Consider the following 20023-nt stretch of genomic DNA (forward strand, 5'->3'; position numbering starts at 1 on the left):
AATTCAGAAAATAATGTGAGTTCATCTGAGCATGTCAATACAGAAATGGAAAAATGAACTATGAATCAAACTGTACATTAGGTTTAACATATTTTTCTTAAAATATAAGTTTTAAAGTAATAGCTAGTACCATATTACGAACTCTATTGCTAGAAAAAATGAAAATGCATTAAGATCTTCTTTTTTAAAAAAAATCTTTTTAATTAAAACCATATTTGTAAAATGTCCTTTTTCATTCTGTTGTCTTGGAGGCGACAACTTTTATTTTGTCAAAATATTTCCCCCCCAAAGTTCATGCTAAAAATAAAAAGAGATCACACTTTTTAAATTTCTTTGATCTGCATCATTCAAAGTGCTCCTTGAAAAATGTTTTTTTCCCCCTTCTCAGGAAGAACAAAAATAATTGCCATATTTATACAAAGGGGTTTATAGCTGTCATGTACAAAGGCAAATTGTAAGAAACTGTAGGAGGAGAGAAGTTTACATCTGCTTGTACCATACCCTGCTGAAACCTGACCTGATAGAAGATTGTCCAGAGTTCCATAAAAATTGTGGGATTTGTGTATGCTTTTTCTAAAAACAAAAAACACCATTAAGAATCTATACATCTTTGAGGTCATTGTTTTAACAGAGTGGTTCCCCTCCCCCCACCTCTTTATTGCGGGGGAAGCTGAAGGGCTTCAGATGGTAGAAATGTCAAGTTTTTCAGGCTGGCTCTCACAACTCATGCATTTAAAAAAAATGAATTTTCACCTTATTCCAATCCACGCAAAGTACCTGCCCTAGGATGGTTCTGAGGGCCTCATTAAAAGCTTTAGAAGGACCCTCTTGTGAAGCCTCTCCTTGTTTTTTAAACCCCCATGGCAGCAAAAGGACTATGACTCTGGGACCCTGTTTAACTTTTGCTCTTTGGATTCCAAAGATGTATATTTGTCGATCATGGGTGCGTTTTGCTGTAAGTGGATTACTGGCTTTATCTGAAACACACCAAAGCTTTCTTGGTTCTTTTTGTTGTAAATATTTACTCGATGCTCCAGTTCAGGGCTGGCTTTGGTAGACCCTGCTGGGCTCGGTAGTTTAAGGTTGACCGGATCCAGGCCTTTCTGCGTCAAGCAGGAATCCTCGGACAAGGATGACAGCAGTTCCTGCACCACAGCGTGGTTGACCCTGCTGTGGGTGGAAGAAGAATCTACCTGATCACGCTTGGCTACATGGCAAGCCCTCTCCAAGGGGCAATACTCGGAGGACTCCTCCCGGGTTGTACTGCAGTCTGTGGAGGAGCCAAAGGTCTCGCTGCTGTCACTCTGGGCTCTGGTGACACCTGAGCTGTCTGTGGACCTGGAGGCACTGCCTGATGCAACGCTGGTGGACATCCCATTGCTCCCCATGATCTTCACTGGCACTTCCACCGTGAAGAGATCTGAGGAGATATTGGGCTGGTGCACGTCAATGGCTGCCGTTGTAATGATGCAGATGGCTCCTTCGGGAACGCCGCTGTCTGTATGCAAATAGTAAAAAGTATACAATGTTACAGGATCCCTGCCTCAGAAGTCGATAGACAGACCAGTTCCAGCAGTCAGGAGAGGTGTTCCTGGGAAAGAGAGCTTGTCTCCAAGATCTACCCCCCTTAAGCAGAGAGTGTGAAAATACAAAATCTTAAAACCTGGTTGGCAAACAGAGGCTTGAATGTGTGATCGCTAGACATTTGGATGTGGTCTCTCTCAGTATGAAACAAGCTCCTCACTTCTGGATACTTATAGTGAGAGGATACAAACGTCCACACCTGTGTGCTGTGTGTGCTTCAAATCCCATAAATCCCAGTGGATTGGGTAACTATATAGAGGGGTGCAGCCAGAGGCTACAGTAATCTGGGAATGTTCCGGGTATCAACTGGGGAAGTCTGGGAGTCTTAGCTTATTTTTTAAGGAAGTTTCTAGTCTTCATATTCATGAAGAAAACTTGAAAATGTTGAATGTCATAAGTTTAGACAACTACAGAACCTGACAACTACAGAGTACAGGATATGGATGGGATTTCTCAACCCCACTCATAAGAACATTAGAAGAGCCCTGCTGGATCAGACCAAGGGTCCATCTAGTCCAGCAGTCTGTTCACACAGTGACCAACCAGCTGCCCACAGGAAACCCACAAGCAGGACACGAGTGCAGCAGCAACCTCCTGCCCATGTTCCCCAGCAACTGGTGTACATAGGCTTATCGCCTCCGATACTGGAGGTAGCATAGAGGCATCAGGATTAGTAGCTATTGATAGATTTCTCCTCCAGGAAATTGTCTAACACCTTTTTAAAGCCATCCAAATTGGTGGACATCACTATATCTTGTGGTAGCCAATTCCATTGTTCGACTATGCACTGTGTGAAGAAGCCCTTGGAATCTCCCACCAATCGGCTTCATTGGATGACCCCATTGCATTCTAGTATGATGCAAGAGGGAGAAAAATGTTTCACTCAGTACAGTTCTAGTGCTCCCTACAACTCCTAGCTCTTGCCTTCCTGCCCTAAACATACTCCTCTTACCTAGCCCTAAACCAAGTTCCTGACTTGTTAAAACGAGATGGCTGGCCATTACCATTTTTAAAGAACCACCAGTAACAACTTTAAAATATCACATAAAAACAGAACTGCATGCTTCATTCAGGTACATTTTGATAGATGGGAGAAATGTCCCCCATATCTGCCTATCTGGGGTAAAAGCATGATGTGAAAGTGGGAGCATCATACAGATGTAATCTGAGAACAGTTCTATGAAACCTGGAAGTCAGTTTTGGAATTTCGGACTTCGCAGAAATGCACACAGATGAGAGTCACTTATTAATACTTTCATTATTAGGATTTTACCTATAAATGGAGTCAAGGGAATAACTCTTGGATCAACAAAACCATAGGGGAGAGAGGGAAGCAGGACTATGTGAATTGACCCTCATTAACTTAATTTTCTCGATTTACAGAATTTGAAGGTTTTGGCTGCAGAACCTAGGATTTAGAGGTTCTTCTGCTCCTGGATGTAAAAGAACTATGCACCTCAGATTTACTGTATCTGCACTTCTGATGCACATATGCAGATGCATGTTAAAATATACTCCTATTTAGGACACTCCTTTGCAAATGAAAAAAGCATGCTTTCTTAATGGAGTTCCACCCCCCAAATCAGGTAAATTGCTTTGAATCCATGCTTTCTATTAAAAAGTTAAAAAAGGTGAACAGATGGGTACTTGTGATATATGAAATTTCAGAATGGTATTCATCCTTTATACCATAAGGATTTTATATGTATTAGGCAGGTGGCTGGGGGGAGAAATCCATTTGGATATAACCCAGTGACTGTTGCTCTAACATCGGTCTTTTCTGGTGTTGAGTTATTTTATCCTTCACTCATTCGGTTTAACCCTTTTAAAAGGTTCTCAGCATGAGGCTGTCTTAAACTGACTTATCATCGGTTCCCCCATGGAGAGTGGTTCCCCCACCCCTTCCCTTTGAGGCACCATATTCTTGAAATAAACTCTTCCGACTTCAAGGTGCACCTGACTTAACATTATTATGGCCGATTTCATGTGGATCCTGCCCAGCCCAGAGGTTTCTAGAGGCCCTTAGTAGAAACAAGTAGGAAGCTCCTTAGGAGGTACAAATCCAATAAGGAAGTTCCTCTTGCAAAGCCCCACTGAAATGAATGGAACGTAGGAAGTTGTCTTACACCGAGTCAGACCATTGATTCATCTAGCTCAGTATTGTTGACACTGACTGGCACTGGCTCTCCAGGGTTTCAGGCAGAAATTTTTGCAGCCCTACCTGGAGATACTGGGGATTGTACCTGGGACTTTCTCCATGTAAAGCAGGTGCTCTACCACTGAGCTATGGCCCTTCCTGCATAGAAACGGCACAGCTCTTATTCATTTCAATGCAGCGTCATGTAAGGATGCCTTGGTGGGATGAGTGTCTGGGTGTGAAGTAGTGCTGCTTACTGCCCCCCGCCCTCGCTCCCAGAGTTACCTCCACAAATGTTTATTAAATAGTAAGAAACCACGGATATCAAGAAGTAGCCAAAATAACCCTAGAATCACCTTAAGCAATAATACTCCAGCCTTTTAATAATAACTATCCCCAGATGTTAAAAAGGAATATTGAAGGATGTGTTTGAGTGAAAGAGGTCCCCTTTTGAAGAAAGGCTGGACATGGTATAAGACCATCTCATCCCAGTGCAATTGTATAAATAGGTGTCAGGTTTAACTGAGCTGTAATTCTTCCCCACTGCTAGAGACACAGGTGGCTGGGTGGTTGAGTCCAGTTGGTCGTGTGATCTGCAGGGATCCAACATATTGCATAAGGGCATAAAGGAAGCTTGATGCAGACAGACATTCATGTTTCTATGGGGCCAGGGCATGGAGTAGTAGTAGTAGGTACAGTGCAGGGCTTATAAAAGCTACAGGTCAGCATCAGAGGTCCCACTCTGAGTCCACCCACATACTGAGATTTGGTGGATGGCTACGTGTAAGGAGGCCTTTTTGGTGGTGCCTACCTGCACTCTGATTGTGGAGTGCCCTCCCTAGAGAGGTTTGCCTGGCACCTTCCTTGTTGATCTTTCAGTACCAGGCAAAGCCCTTTTTATTCTCTCAAGCACTCTTGCCCAATTAGAGTCTGTACTTCATATTTTTAACACGGTCAAGTTTGTGTATTTGAACTGTTTTACCTCTGTGACTGTTTTAGATTTTTTGTATTTGCTGCTTTGTTGTTGTTTTAGTCTGTTTTGAAATCTTTTAGTTGTGTTTTTGCTGCTACACTGTATCATGATTGTATTTTTGGAGTTATTGATTTTATTGATCTTAATATTTGTTTTTATTGTGTACGTTGCTATGCAGGGATTCACAGGTTTAACAAACAAACAAACAAACAAACATTTGGCCCCAGAACCTGTTAGCAATTGTTATGGGTCAGTCCTGGAGTGTATGAATAAGAAGAGGTTCCCCATGACTATATGCAGAATGTTTTTCATCGGCTAATGTAACACACCTCTTGTCAGGGTTGTATCCGAGCCCATAGAGTCCCAAAGCAGCTCTGATTCTGAGGAAGAGAGTCAACTCGTGGAGGAGGAACTTTCCCAGACTTCAGAGGCGCAGCTGGAGGGGGAGCCCCTGTCTGCTCACATCCCTGGGAGTGACAGCGAACAAGGCATGGAAGGGAAGGACAACCTGAACTTTTAGACGCGAGGCGCAGACGCAGGCACAAGCGAGAGATCACAGGAGCCAAGCTTCGGTGCTCAGCCCCATTGGCTCGACATCAACAGCTGCGCTCAGAAGCATCACGGGAGAGGGGGAGATCTTCCTCTCCCACCCCTTAAGTTGAGAGAATTGCCGCCCTTTTTCCAAATGGAGATCAACTGATGTAGTTTCCCTTTGAACCCCTAGATGGCTGTTCCTTTGTAGTTCTCTGAGTCTCTAGCAATTAGCATCTGTATGCCTCATTACGTTAAATGGAATTAAAGCCTTGGAAAGCAGCCCTTTCGTCTGAGTGTTGATTTGGCTATTGGAGTTTTCGGTAGGCAAAAGGGGAATCCTGACACTTCTAACCATGTGGGAAAGGGGTTTAAAAGTCAGGGGATACAATTTCCAGGCTGGGTTAAGTCACACAGATTCTAGTTTTAGAAATCAAGCCTCCTTTTGGAGCCTCATCCATTTGAAGTCCCCCTAGGTTCAAAGGCTGCTTCATCATCTGGGGTTATTTGATTTCTCACTCTGGTTCGCTCTGCACCATTCAGTGTGCAATGCCTCCAACTAAGAAATGGATACAAGTCTATTTAAGTCAAAGTTTCAAAATTCAAACTTACCACTACTGGGCTCGTTGTAGTATTGACTGATATAGTTGTTCATATCATCTTTGACCATGGCCTCTGTAAATGTAAAATGGAAATTATCAAGAGCAAGACTCCAGCTATGTACTTGAGTATTACGTTCCCCAGTAAGTGGATTTCTAATGATGTAACTGTATTGGAGAGGCTCAGAATCACATTTCATGCAATGTGGAGAGGGTGTGTGTGTGTTATGTGCATGTAGGTGTTTTCAGACTCACAAAATTGCGAGGTTCTCACATGACACTTTAAGGCTATACTTGGTTTTATATATACTTAACACCCATTGCAGAAAAACACAAGTTCACAAGTCATCTGTGAAGTATGAAAAGAAAAAGTCCTTTGCCACACTTCACACAATAGCGAACATAAATTTTTCCTACACAGATTCCTTCCATGCAAATGGTTGGTTGGTTAGTTGGTAGGGTGTGCGCATGTGAGAGAGTGAGTGAGCGCTGCAAATTTACCGTACCGAAGATGGATTTAAAGCTCAATAAGCCTCCGAGGTTTATTGCTTCATATTTTTATTGTAACTTTTCTGCCCTTGTAAGCTTCTTTGTTTCATTTTTGAGAAAAGTGGGAAACAGATTTTTAAGATAAATTATTTTTATCAATGAGCAAACTTGGGACTTCCACTTTCAACACAGAGTTCTAGCAAGGGAGGCTTTTGGACCTACATTCAAACATTCTACCCCAATAAAACAACACCAGCTGATTTATCCATCCTACCTGATTATTGACATAGCTCTCCTGGTCTGAATCTGAACAACATGCAGCCATCCTGATCCTTAAAAACTTTCAGGAATGAATACCACCCATTGAATGAGACAAGACACACTAAAAGGTTGCTTTAGGATCAGATGTAGGACTGACATGTGACCAGAGATGCCTAAATGCAGATTAAAGTATGGGTCTCTCTCTCCCCCTGTCCCCTGGATTGGCTATACCCTATTTACATGGGGATGTAGAAGCCTTCTGGAGACCAAGAATGGCACTTCCTACCAGGTCTCCTTTCCTTCTGTCCAGCATAGGATCCTACAATACTTGGACCTAGACGCCTCTCATTCATGCAGTCCTACCTAGTCGTTTACCTTACTGAAGATCAGGCAGGATTTTTCACTCTTCTGCTTTAAACCGATGTGGTTGCCAAAGACACGTTTAGCATTATGTCTAGGTTGTGGCAGAGATGCTCAATAATACAGGAGAGTCTATGTGCATTTGTGACACGTATGCTCTGGCTGCTAGAGACAAAGCCAGAGTGTGGCGGTTTCTTCTGCAAAGATGACACTGGGCTTCTCCACAGACATCTGCATTAATTGGTCTAACACCCTTTTTAACACCATCTAAGTTAGTGGCTATCACCACATCTTGTGGCAGTGAACTCCACACATTTACACTTTATGTGAAGAAGTGTTTTCTGTTGTCTATCCTGAATTTACTGGGCATTAAAATGAGAATTAAAATGGCAAGTGTGATTCAATGTAAGAGGTGTCTACACAGTTTTTCTCCCTCTCTAATAATGCTAGGACAGTGGGAGATTCAGGCCAGATAAAACGAAGTACATCTTCACACAACGCATATTTAAACTGTGGAATTTGCTGCTACAAGATGTAGTGATGCCTGCCAACTTGGACAGCTTTAAAAGGAGATTAGACAAATTCATGGAGGACAAGACTATCAGTGGCTAACAGTCATGATGGCTATATACTACCTCCCACATCAGAGGCAGAATGCCTCTCAATAGCAGTTGCTGCAGAACATGAGCAGGGGGTGATATTGTGCTCATATTCCACTTCTGGGCTTCCCATGGGCATCTGGTTGGCCATTTTGGGAACAGAATACTGAACTAGATAGTGGTCTGTTCCAGCTGGGATCTTCTTATGTACTGCCAATCAGTTTCATTGAGTGACCAGAATAATATGAATTTGGGGGAGGGAGGAAGCTCTCACTATTCTCTTTCTCCACACAGTTCATAATTTTATAAAATTGCTCTCAAAGTTCTCCAAATTCCTTATAACACAACCACATATACAACTAATGCACAAAGGACATAACATTGGCTGTGTGGCACAATGTTGAAGAAAATAAACCAGTGGTACTTTTTACAGAAGGCAATTTTAAAGAGTTTAGCACTCCAGCTTTTAGTGAAAAAATATTACTTTCCACTGCAGAAACTAAGATAATTCTCAAGTTTTCTGTAACAGAAATGGAAGAAATCAAGAGTTATTGCATGATGCTGAAATGAAAAACATTACTGTAGGGTTATGAATGAGAGAGAGAGAGAGAGAGAGAGAGAGCGAGAGCGAGAGCAAGAGCAGTAGGAACACCCAAGCTGAAAAGCAACTTGATCCACCCACTTTGTGGCATATCACCTGCTTTAAAAGCATCCTCTCGTTTTAAGTGTTCTTTCTGATACTGTATTTCAGGAGTGGGAGGGGGAAGAGAGCAACCCTTGAGCATTCCTTTGAGCCAGATTCTCCATAGCCCCCCGGGTCTCTGTGGCTAAAGCACTGCCTTCTTCACAGCACACTGTGGTTTACAGGTGAAAGAAACAGATGTTCTCTGCGGCACACTTTCTCCACACAAAACCCAAGCCACTAAGCACTTGGTACCTGAAATAGCTGTGCTCCAAAGATGGCAATCTAACCTGACACTGAAAGGGAACATGGCCGCCTTCCTGGTTTCATTGGCTCTTTAAAAGCTTTTTTGGCCTCTGTTGATCTTTAAATGCCTGCAGTCAGAGGTGTGCTTTCTGCTAATGTCTGAGTTTAAAAAGAACCCTCAGTGTAGCTCAGGGCAATACCACTGGATTAGGAGTACACTGCGATGCTTTTCAGCTATCTGCTGTTAAAATACATTTCGTTTCAATCATCCATAATTGATACTATAAATGCCATGTAGCTGTCACGATGTACACCATTACGTAGACATTGCTACAGAGATAGCTAGGAATGTTCAGAGGCTATACATGACCCTTCTGCATGCCAATACTGAAGATGCTGCAGGTACTGGTGAGCTATAAAATTTAAGAAGGGTTGCCTATCTGTAACACACAACTTAGGCTTAAATCTCCTGTGATCCTTTGGAATCAAGTACCTGTCCTACACAGAGCCTGGATTGGGCAGTTTCTCCTGTATGAGAAACCCAACAGTCTTCCTGTAGTTATATGATCTCGTTGCTCACTGAAATGTGAATGCTGAAGGGCTGCAGCTCAACAGTAGAGTTCCTGCTTTGCATGCAGATGGTCCCAGGTTCCATCCACAGCATCTCCAGGTAGGGTAGGAAAACTCCTACCTGAAACCCTGGAGAGCCATTGCTGCCAGTCCATGTTGACAATATTGGGCTAGATGGACAAATGGTCTGACTCAATATAAGGTAGTTTCCTGTGACAAAGACCCAAATAAACCCAGGCCAGCTTCATCTTTTCAGGTAATAGTAGTTTTGGCAAGTTCTAATCATTTAAGCTCAAATCATGCCTTTGCAAGGGTTGTGTAGCTTTCTGAGTACAGTATGTTCTAATGCAGAAATGATAATTATAGGTCTAGGGTTTCCACTCAGAAAGGAATATAAAAATTGAAATATTCAGGGGGGAAATAAAATTATCAGGAGCAAGGTCTCTTCCAAGTCTGGAGATGACAGCTGGCCATATAAAACGTAGATACTTTGGTTTAACACACACAAACATCGCTCTGTCGTTTGAGACAGATTCCTCAACTTCTTTATCATGAACTTTAATGGTTGCATCAGCAAACTTAGATATAGAATCTATGCACAAGGTACCATTCTGTATAACTTCGGGATTTCATTTTTAAAAGAGCCCTGCTGGAGCAGTTTATGGCTAAGTGCATTTGTGTTCCTTTCTCCCTTTAAAAAAACCCAAAATGCATTTCCTGTTGAATTCTGCCTGCTGGGATTGAATTTCCTAGACAAGTAAGTAATTCTTTCTTCACAGCAAAATTTCTAGGAGTCTACAGCTTGTCAGGTTTGTAGCTAAGCATAGCTAAATGCTCCAATGCCAGCACCACCCGACATCTTTAGTGGGTTTAACAACAACAACAACAACAAAATTATTAACAAGTGGAGACCTTCCTTTTCCCTTTAGGAACATAGGAAGCTTCCTTATACAAAGTCAGAGCATTGGTCCTTGCTGCTGGGCTTATCTTGGTTTTATTCTACATTGTTTTTATTCTTTGTTTTAATGCTTGCATTTTATATTTTTACTCTATTGTACAGTGCCCAGAGAACTTTGGTTATTGGGCAGTTTAAAAGTGCAGTAAATAAAAAAATAAATTGGTCCATCTAGCTCAGCCTTTCCCAACCTGGTGCCCTCCAGATGTTTTGGACTACAACTCCCAGGATTCCTGACCAATGGCCATTCTGGCTGAGGCCAGTGGGAATTGAAGTTCAAAACATCTGGAGAGCACCAGGTTTGGGAAGGCTGAGCTAGCCCAATACTGTCTAAATTGACTGGGAGTGGCTTTCCAGGGTTTCAGGCAAGAGTCATTCACAGCCCCATCTGCAGATGGCAGGAATTAAGCCTGGGTCCTCCTGCACGCAAAGCAGATGCTCTGCCACTGAACCTTCTATCACTGGCAGAACCAGCATAACTTAAGCAATTTAACTTATGTGTACCATTTTCCTTTCATTGGGAGAGAAACCGGATTTTTTTTGAAACACCACCACCACCAGAGTACATGTCAACTTGGGTATACAGAAGGCCACTGACACACAAGTACAGCAGCAGTGGCTGCTAGGCTTTTTCTTTGTTAGCTTGGCACAAAGTGTTTTAACACTGACGGTTAATAAAGCAAATTCAGCAGTGTATAAGATCAAGGGTTGCAACAATTCATTAGATTCATATTTTGATCAACTAATAGTGTCCCAATTAATTGGGCTTCATTTTTAAAAAGTTGTTTTTTCCATACAAGTACTTATGGAAACTGCAGGTGGCAATGCCTTTTTTAAGAAGATGCCTACTACATCACAGACATGTGTAATCTAAAAACAAATGTTTTTGCTTTAGAACTGTTTTTGCTCATACGCATATTTTATTAAACTGACTAAAACTCATACAAATAAGATTGACTAAGGTGGTTTTAATAACCAGGTGACAGCCTAAGAACAAAGTAATAAATGCTACTGCATAGTAAATATGATTGCTATTTTTCTCCTTCCTTTATTTTTTATTGACTAATATTTTATAGTATCTCAAATGATGAGCTATTTATCTGCTAATGTAAAAAATCATTTTTCTGTTGTAACTGATTAATTTGTTAACATACTAATACCTTTGTACTAACTTTACCATCTTTTGAATTATATATATCTATAATATAATAAGTGATTAAACTTTTTTTTATATAATACTATTGCATAGGTCTCAGTTGGAGCTTGAAAAACAAACTCCTTTTAACTTTGCCAATACAGGTTTTCCCTTTTGTTAAGCAAAGAGTTGTCACTGATGCATCAAGCTTTGGATAAAACACGGTCTAATGTAATTATTGCCTCGTCATTTTGGCTGCCTTTTCGCAACTACATTTAATAAGCTAACTAGATGTCTCTGGGGACAACATAATAAACACACGCTCAGAAGTTCCAGGGACTTGCTACAACAAGACAGTAATTGTTTTAATGGAAGACAAGACAATGTCCCATGGCTGCAGGAATTAACAAAGAAAGAAGTGGGGGAAGAAAAGCCAACAGAACAAGATCTCAACTTGCTCCACAAAAAAGGAAGTTGGTTATGAAAGCTTAAAACTTATGATCCCTTTTCTTTCCAAAAGGTCTACATGATCTGTGTCTTAATATTTAAGCGAGTTAGAATTGCATACTTGCAAAGGTTAAAAATGAAGTGGGAAAAGAGAGGGTTTACATAGGAAAATGTGGAATTTCTAATAATATATTATGGAAAAGATTAAATGGTTGTAAAGGAAATATTAAGAGGTGTGTGAGCCATTGTGATCTTGGCATTCTTTGAAGGCTGGGAGTTTCACCTCAAAGTTTAAAAGAATTTTTACAGGAGTAGAAAAAATGTTGATGCTGTTCTGACTGTAACATATTGTATTAGGACTTTCTTTAGAACCCACAGAGCTACCTGCTGATAGGCATCATTTTACAAAAAGGCAGTGAATGTTCTTTCTAAATGCTAAGCAAAATTTCAGCATACCCAACGGTCACTGGTCTACACAAACTTACACAAGCCATTTAAGACATAACCGACAGTCTGAAAATGAAAACTGATTCTTTTCCAGTGTACCAAACGCATCCCTGCCTGGTTGCCAGAAGATGACTTGCACTTGCCAGAGGGGATTGGGTAAGTAGCAATTTCAAAGCCTTTATACTGAAGCATTTTCAAACTGATTCCCTGATAGAGCACCATTTTCATTATTTTGTATTTTAAGGCGTTCTCCCTACAAGAAAAGAAGTCCAGAACATGTCTTTTAAGTGAATCAGGCAATGCATACTGAAGTCATCCCCCAACGTGTGGCTAGCAGTGAGAGTGTGTGTCTCTCCCTGCCCATCTGCTGCTCATTCCACTGCCAGTGTCACCAGGCGCTGTACATGGGCCTACGTGGGTTCAAACAGGGCAAAAACATGTAAAAGACACTGCAATGCATTACATGAAGGACTGCATTTGAAAATAGTTCAGAAATTGAAGTAAGTCCAAAACAGAGCTGCAAGGTTGTTAACTTGGACTGGGCTTTTTGATCACATTATGTCAGTGCTTTGTCAGGTACACTGGCTCCCAGTATGATTGTAGGTTCAACTCAAAGTGCTGGTAACTAAGAGTTCAATGCCTTGCATCCAGAAGGTCTCAGATGCAATTCTTGGCAAATCTAGTAGCTGGTGCTGGGAAAGATCTCTGCTTGACAGCTTTGATAGCTGCTGCTAGATGGACCAATGGTCCATCTGTCAAGAGGCATGCTCATATGTTTTTATGCCTTAGGTTTTTTTCCTCTTAAAACAAAACAACAAAAACCAAGCAAACACCGAGGGCTAGAAACACACTTAAAATTCATTAACTCATCCACTCCTATTTTAAGGCCACAGTAGATGGCTACCACCATATCTTGCAGCATGAATTCTGTATGTTAATTGTGTGTTGTGCATGTTTTATTTGTTCTGAATCTGCTGTACAATTGCACTGGAAGAGCGCGAGTTCTAAGGAGTGACCTGAAGACAAATATGGATTCGGCAGGTCCTGTGACACTATATATACTTTAAAAATTGTAGATAGCCAGGCTAGTCCATTAGAAAAAGTTTAAAAAGCCATTATACAGTAATGTCTTTTATAAGGATCAGCTAATATGTCATGCAATTCTGAGCAGGCTGTTGAGTTCTCCTGATCTCTTCTTGAGGCTAGCTGTTAAAACATTTTAAGATTCTGCCTAAAGAAGAGTTCTGGAGAACGTGTAAGCTTGCTCAGTATCTTGTGACACATTATTTGGCCCTAGAGATGATTGAGGAATTTGATCTTTGTGAATTCCAATATGAACAGACCTGATCCGCACCTCCCAGGAGAATGTGTATATCAGAACTTTGTTATCAACCAGCTCTCGTACTACCCAAATATTCTGATGCAGTTCTTGGCTCAGAAAAGTATCAAAATATATTTAAAATCTGTATTTGAGAGAAAATATGTATACAAATATATATATTTAAATACTAATTTTGTGGTTAAAAAACATTTAAAAGGAACAATGGAAATAGACTGATTCGCCCATCCTTACTGGGTCTTAATAAATAAAAGGCATTGATTACCCTACTATTGCTTCTGAATGTATTTCATTTTAAAAAGCAACTAAAAGTATGTATTGGAAGTTAGATGTGCTATCAGTGCATGTGGTACTGTTTCAGAGCTATACATCTTGCTTTGCTGATGTCTGTAGCATATGCCATGGGATGCTGAAGCTTTGAAGACTTCCATTATTACACAAAGACCCATGTAAACACAACGGTGCAAATGTGAGCTGCTCCCCATGGAGCCTTAACTTATGGATTGATCCATAAAAACATCATATGAAGGGGGGGGGGGGAATCAGCAGAAGTCTAACATTTCTCTTGGAATTTTGCAACCCTTCATGGTCAAGTAGCTGATGCTGAATGTTTCCACTGTTCCTTATGAGTAGGGGAAATATAACTGGCTATTAGAGGGAGTATCCCATTTCTCATGAATTAGGTAGTTCAGCTCACTAAAAGCCCATTGTTCAAGGCAGAATTGAGGGTCTCCCAAACGTGTAAGATTTTGAGGGGACTTGGGAGGCAGATTTTACGCAGCAAATCACAACCTTGCCTGTTTTATACCTCTGCCTCTCCAGGCACACCTACAAATGCGTTGCAATTCCCAAATGCTGTAATATAATCATGAATACCTCAAATGTACTTGATGGGTCAACGTTAGGCAGTTTCTGACATGCAAACAATTAAGTGAATGGGGATCAGCCATGATGGTCTCTGAGGTAGGACAGTCTGCAACATCAACCTGTCACAGCCAAACGGGCACAGAAGATATATATGCTCAGAGGAAAATACCATAAGCTTGGTATTTTAGTAGTAGTGAAAGTCCGAAGATATGCGGTAAGGGAACTATAATCTGATCTTGCTCTCTGAGCATCACAGAGATTGTGGGCATAAAAAATTCATCTGATGCATTATGTTTATCAGGTTTCTCTGCAAGGAACAGTACTGATCTAGAGTAGCATTCCATACTACCCCCTTGGTGCCAAGTCTGTGTCTACAAAACCCAAGCTCTAGAAAGAGCATCAGGGCCCATAAAACTGGCACAAGCTTAGGAACAGCACAACACTAACTGATATGAGACCCCTAGGCACTCCATACAGCTGGGACCAGCATCTCTCAGGAATCCTAGACCAGGGTATCTCAGTTATCTTCCCATCCTATAAGAACCTGTTTGGGAGCTTTATTCAGCTTCTGAGGTCTTTTTCGCAATCCCACCCAAAAACAGAGGTTCAACTGGTGTGAACAGGAGAGAAGGGCGCCCAGATCATGGAATGAGCTCCCTGGGTTCTCCACTTTTAAGCAGCCACTTAAGACAGTTCTGTTTCCGCAGATATTTTTAAATGATGGTCCTTGGGACTTGTTTTATTTGTTTCTGTCTCCCTTGTATCATTTTAATTACCAGCTCTCCTATAGTATTAGCTCATTTTCACTGTTATATTGTTCTATTTTTGCTGTAAGCCGCCTTTTGTCTGCTTTGTGGAGAAAGGTGGGATACATCTATGCTCTTATCAATGAATAACCACTATGATTTCCAAACCTTTAATAGAGAGGCTCAAAATACTTAATTTTTCTCTCTCCTATAACTATAAGGACTAGGACAATGCAAAGAGTTAGTTTTTGGTATTCCATAGAAGCTACCACATGCAGCATCTGTAGATGGGTTTTGTCTTTAGATCAACCATTGCTAAAATAAACAAACACACAAACAAAAACAACAAAAACAAGCATTTGGATGCAACAGGTGTTGTAATAATGAAACATGCCACATCCTGGCATATGTTCTAAATCCTGAAAGAATTTACTGCACAAAGCAGTTGGCTTAGATCTCATTTGAGAGAGGACCAAGATGGACCTTTAAGCCTCTTTTTGGAGCCTCTCAAGCATGGAGTAGAATTTCTCTTCCTTAGTTACCAGGATGAGCTTCTACTCCCTTCTGTTGGCTTTAGTTTTTGCTACTTATGAGTTTTTCCAGTTTGCTGTTTTTAATTGTTATATTTCTTTTTAATATTGTTGTTCGCCTTGAAGGACCTTTGTTGCAAAAAAGGGGGTATATAAATATTTCAATAAATGTAAAACAAATAAAATAATTTGTATTATACTATGAGGTGCCGGTAAGTAGTTGATACGAACCCCATGAGATTTCTCTTTTCTATTTAATCCCACTGCACTTATTTTAGCATCATCCTGCCATCTCTATGCACGCAGTAAGGTCAAAAACATTGTGTTTAATCTATAAATCCAGGAGATCAAATTAAAAAGATAGAATAGCATAGATATTAACTTCTAGCAAATGAAAAGGTTTTTTTCAAGTGTTTAATTGTGCATGCATGCGTGTGCACTAGATATATGCTCAACATTGTTAAAAACATAAAAAGGTATAGTCGAAATGAGATTAAAGTGGAGGGCAAAACTCCCTTTTGTCTGAATAGTTCCAGATGGCCAAATGAAGTCCAAGTGATTTTAGTTAGATTTGCTTCTAAGTAGGCTGTGAATCCTAAGCATACCTAAGTGTACTAATGTAATGTACAGATATTCAGGAATGATTTATTTGGCTTGCAGATCTGCTATGTTTTATGCATGACCAAGCCTCTGTAAGGAGATGCAAAGACTATGCGCTTGTGGCAACCTGGAAGCATAAAGTCTAGAAAGTATAAAACTTTAAGGTTGAGTCTCAAAAGCACAATAATTTCAGCAACCCTACTTAGAGGTGTGCACCACTCTCGTCCATTCCTAATGTAACCCTTGAGGAGCACATGCATAAATTATAAAGTATTCTCATGAGGAAAGTACTATGAAATCTCATTAAAAGTGGGTAAATGGATTAAGGAAGCTAGATGCAAACCCAGTTTGGAAAGTGGCATGCCAATGTAACAGGATTTGATCATACGGACAAGACTCATCTGACCATGGATTGCTTTGTGCAAGAAATACTTATGGGATATGAGGGATTCTAGTTGACCTCCCTGCTGACATTAACTAGTGCAACATCAGTAGCCCCTTGTCAATTTTGGAGTGGCAGGGGGCAGCAAAACAAAAAGGAAACCCAAGTGTTTATTGCACAAAATCCAAAACAACTAATCACTTTCCAGAAGTCTTTTTAGTTATTAATACAGAGTAACATTTGAAATATTAATATACATGTAAACTATAGAAGGCAAGTTTCTTCTGTTCCAACAGCAGCGAAATCTATTCACCGTGAAAATCTGGAGAGCACAATCCAGTCAAAGTCAAGTCCTTCTGATTTCAAGAGGGAGAGCTAAGCCTGGGCTTAAAATATTCCCGGCTGGATTCAATGGGAGCTAAATGTGCTTAATCGTGGCTGGATCATGGCCACAGTCTTTAAAAACAAGTCAAATGTTAGCACTATCATCACATTTTCTAACAGTCAGTCATACTACCATTTTACACTGTTAAATGCAGCAATTTCACTCCTAAAGCCAGTCCCTTTAACCCCACCTTCAAAAAATGGAAAATTGTGTTCCTGAGCTTCCTTGAACCCCCTTTACTAATGCTCATCAAGAATTATAGGTAAGAGCACCAAGGAACCCATGGTGTACGTGGGGGAGCTGCACAGCAAGGACCCCAAGGAGGAATGGACAGCTCATGTATCTGGTTGGGTGCTCTAGCAAGAAGGCAGGTATGTTTCCTAGTTGGGCACTTCCCCTGCTTACCCGAAGAAGCTAATTGTGTGTGGGTTCCTGCTAACCATTTCTGATAACCATATCTGGGATCAAAACTGTTGAGATAGCACACCCAATTCCTAAAGTGACAGCTATTGATTATCCACCTTCCAGCAGCTCATGGGCATTCTACACAAGCCCAAATGAATCGAATGCTTAGTAGAAGTGCTAAGTTGAACCACATTTAATAGAATTAAGCTCTACTACTCACCTCGAGGTGGCCGTAATTCTGTGATGTTTTCAGTAGCCTCATCATCAGAATCACCCCCAGCGGCCACAACTTTGTATCGGTTACTGGTCTGTTTGTTCAGCATGTGAGGGACTTGCAGCGCAGCTTCTCTCTCAGCAGCTAGGTCCAGATCTTGCTGAGCTAGGTGAGCTCTCAGCTGCCTAATTTCAAACTGAGGCCAAAGGGAGGGAGGAGAGGAAGAAATGAGTAAAAGACAAAAATGATCAAGGATACAGAGGAATATTGTGCATAAAGCCACTTCTTGAATGATTAATGCTCAGGCAGTATCCATAAAAAGGCATCTAAAAGTAAATGTTTGCAGTTTGTGAAATAGCTGTTACACCAACCTGTTTTATATACATTTCAAATATTAATGTGCTTGTGCTTGACATTTGTGTGTGGCAGAAAGTGTGCTGCCACGTGTTAGGTTTCACTATGGCAAAAGCAGCAACTGGTAACGTGCATATTTAAGAACATAAACTTTTGTGGACTACAACCCATTTCATCAAATGCATGAAGCACTATCCTCAGCTGGCAGATATATATTTACAGTGCACATGTATATAGAGAAAAAAATGTAAACAGTGAGGCCAAAAGGCCATGAAATGCAAGAGGTACAAACTCCACTTCATGGCCTTTCAGCTATGAAAGAGAAGTTCCCACCAAATTAAATGGTCCCATTTCTAGGGGCTGCAATTCAAATTAAAAAGGAACGTTTCCTATGGCTGCATTATCTGTAGGATAAAGTTAACAGCAATGTTTTATGGATGCACCATCACTTTGTGAAGCTTAAAGACTCTACTTGGATGGATCCATATATGATCAACCAATCTGAGATTTAAAAGAGGTATTTGATGTTGTGCAAAGAAGCCAGGAAGTAAAGCACAAACCCTAACAGTTCCTGGAATGGGGGGCAAATTGCGCCTGGCAGCAGATGGTGTAAAAAGCACTGCCATTGCTAGCACACTCTACATACTAGAGATGGGGGAGGAATAAATTTGATTTGCATTTTAATATGAACCAATCTAATTCTCAAACTAATACACAATACAATCATTCTTCAGTTTTCGCATTTCTCTGAGTTTTGCTGTTCTCTGATCAAAAACTAAATACAAAAATGTGTACATTAGGGGAAATTAAGTGCAGAATGTGTGCATTTTTGTACACAATTCTCCCATTATATACATTTTTGTATGCATTAGAGGAAATGAATAAAAATGCATTCGCTTACAAAACTGCATATTAATTGTAGTACAGACCGTTAACTAAAAAATCAGCAAACTGTTGCAGAAATGGCTCAGAATGAACATGCTTCAAAAAGCTCAAAGGTTGTAGAAACTGAAACAGATTCACCCATCCTTATTACGTACAACGTAGCTGTCTTCGAAAAGAAATCTCACACAGAAATCGAAGTGACGGACACATATATCATGTCAGTTGCTAACATCAACACTTGACTTTTAAAGCTGCTATAGAATAGTTTTTGATCCTTGTTTATTTGAATTAGAGTTTGACGTAACAAGGATCTGTGATTTATTTAAAAGAGATGTCAAAGCATGTGATCTTCTTGTGCTGTAAAAGGAGGACAGGGGAGCATGCAAGACTGAAGGCTTGACACAGCTCATTCATATGGCAAGAAAGCATGGCTTCCAGTTATGTCTGAACTGGTTCAATACCTATCTGCGCAGGGGCTGAGTGGGGGAATAAAAATTATACCGCACTGACCCATCCCAATACACTATGGCCTCCCAGTAACCACGACACATGTAGTTCAAGAGGCCTAAAACAGCTTCCAAACAATGCTCAGCTCAACTCAATAGTGTTAGGAAGTGTGATATGTGGTGCCTAAGCAAAGTCCATCTGGCTCTGGCTCATTCTTCCTGGGAAAGTGATTAGAAAACCCTCCTGTGTGGTGGCATCAGCATGCAAGAGCCACTGAAATAAGCGGAAGCAATAGTGATGTCAACATGGAAGGTCTTTCAGCTGGAAAACTGCCACCGCAAAGGAGGAACTAATGCATAGGGACTAAGGTCCCTGCCCATGCTGCCACAGGATCTACTGCCAGTCACACAACTAAGCCTAAGATCACATGGCTTTTTACAAGGAATGTAGCTCTGCTAACTCCCCACTTTGATCCCATGAATTTTAAACGGAGTTGGTTTTGCAAATCCAAACTTTTGATACAATGAACTAGAAATGTAATTTAGGCAGTCACTACAATATCTGGCATTTCAGAGACAATAAGCAGAATAAAATTAGTCAACTGAGAAAGACTTCCGAGAACACAGAAAAATGAAATAAATGGCTTTGCTGCCATCTTATGACCAACAGGCAACAATGCAGGCAAGCCAGCCTGGCTTTCCAACTGAATACCTGCCAAAGTAGGAGTGGGCAGAAGGTAGATCAGGATCTACTGGACGATCTCCGGCTCATTTCCAGTAGATTGGAATGGGTTTCTGACCCAACTGTTTAATAATAAAAGGGCTTCCTCTAGACTCTAAATTGGAGTGCTAAAA

At 40.8% G+C, this 20023-nt stretch overlaps 1 protein-coding gene across 8 annotated transcripts in view; it reads right to left on the reverse strand.

The window, feature by feature from the left end:
* Window positions 1–4: 4 nt before the first annotated feature.
* TMEM266 (transmembrane protein 266) overlaps window positions 5–20023 on the reverse strand; it is a 113543-nt gene continuing 93524 nt past the window's right edge. For all 8 annotated transcript variants that reach the window (XM_084816819.1, XM_084816814.1, XM_084816820.1 and 5 more), the window contains 3 exons: window positions 17490–17679; window positions 5838–5900; window positions 5–1498 (listed from right to left, as the gene is read on the reverse strand). In XM_084816819.1, coding sequence (XP_084672945.1) covers window positions 876–1498; window positions 5838–5900; window positions 17490–17679 — 876 coding nt within the window. In that variant the 3' untranslated portion in view covers window positions 5–875. The remainder of the gene's footprint in view (window positions 1499–5837; window positions 5901–17489; window positions 17680–20023) is intronic.

This window comes from Heloderma suspectum, chromosome 11 (assembly GCF_057233095.1).
Source record: "Heloderma suspectum isolate Gila_16-S chromosome 11, 16-S_ref, whole genome shotgun sequence".
NCBI lineage: Eukaryota > Metazoa > Chordata > Lepidosauria > Squamata > Helodermatidae > Heloderma > Heloderma suspectum.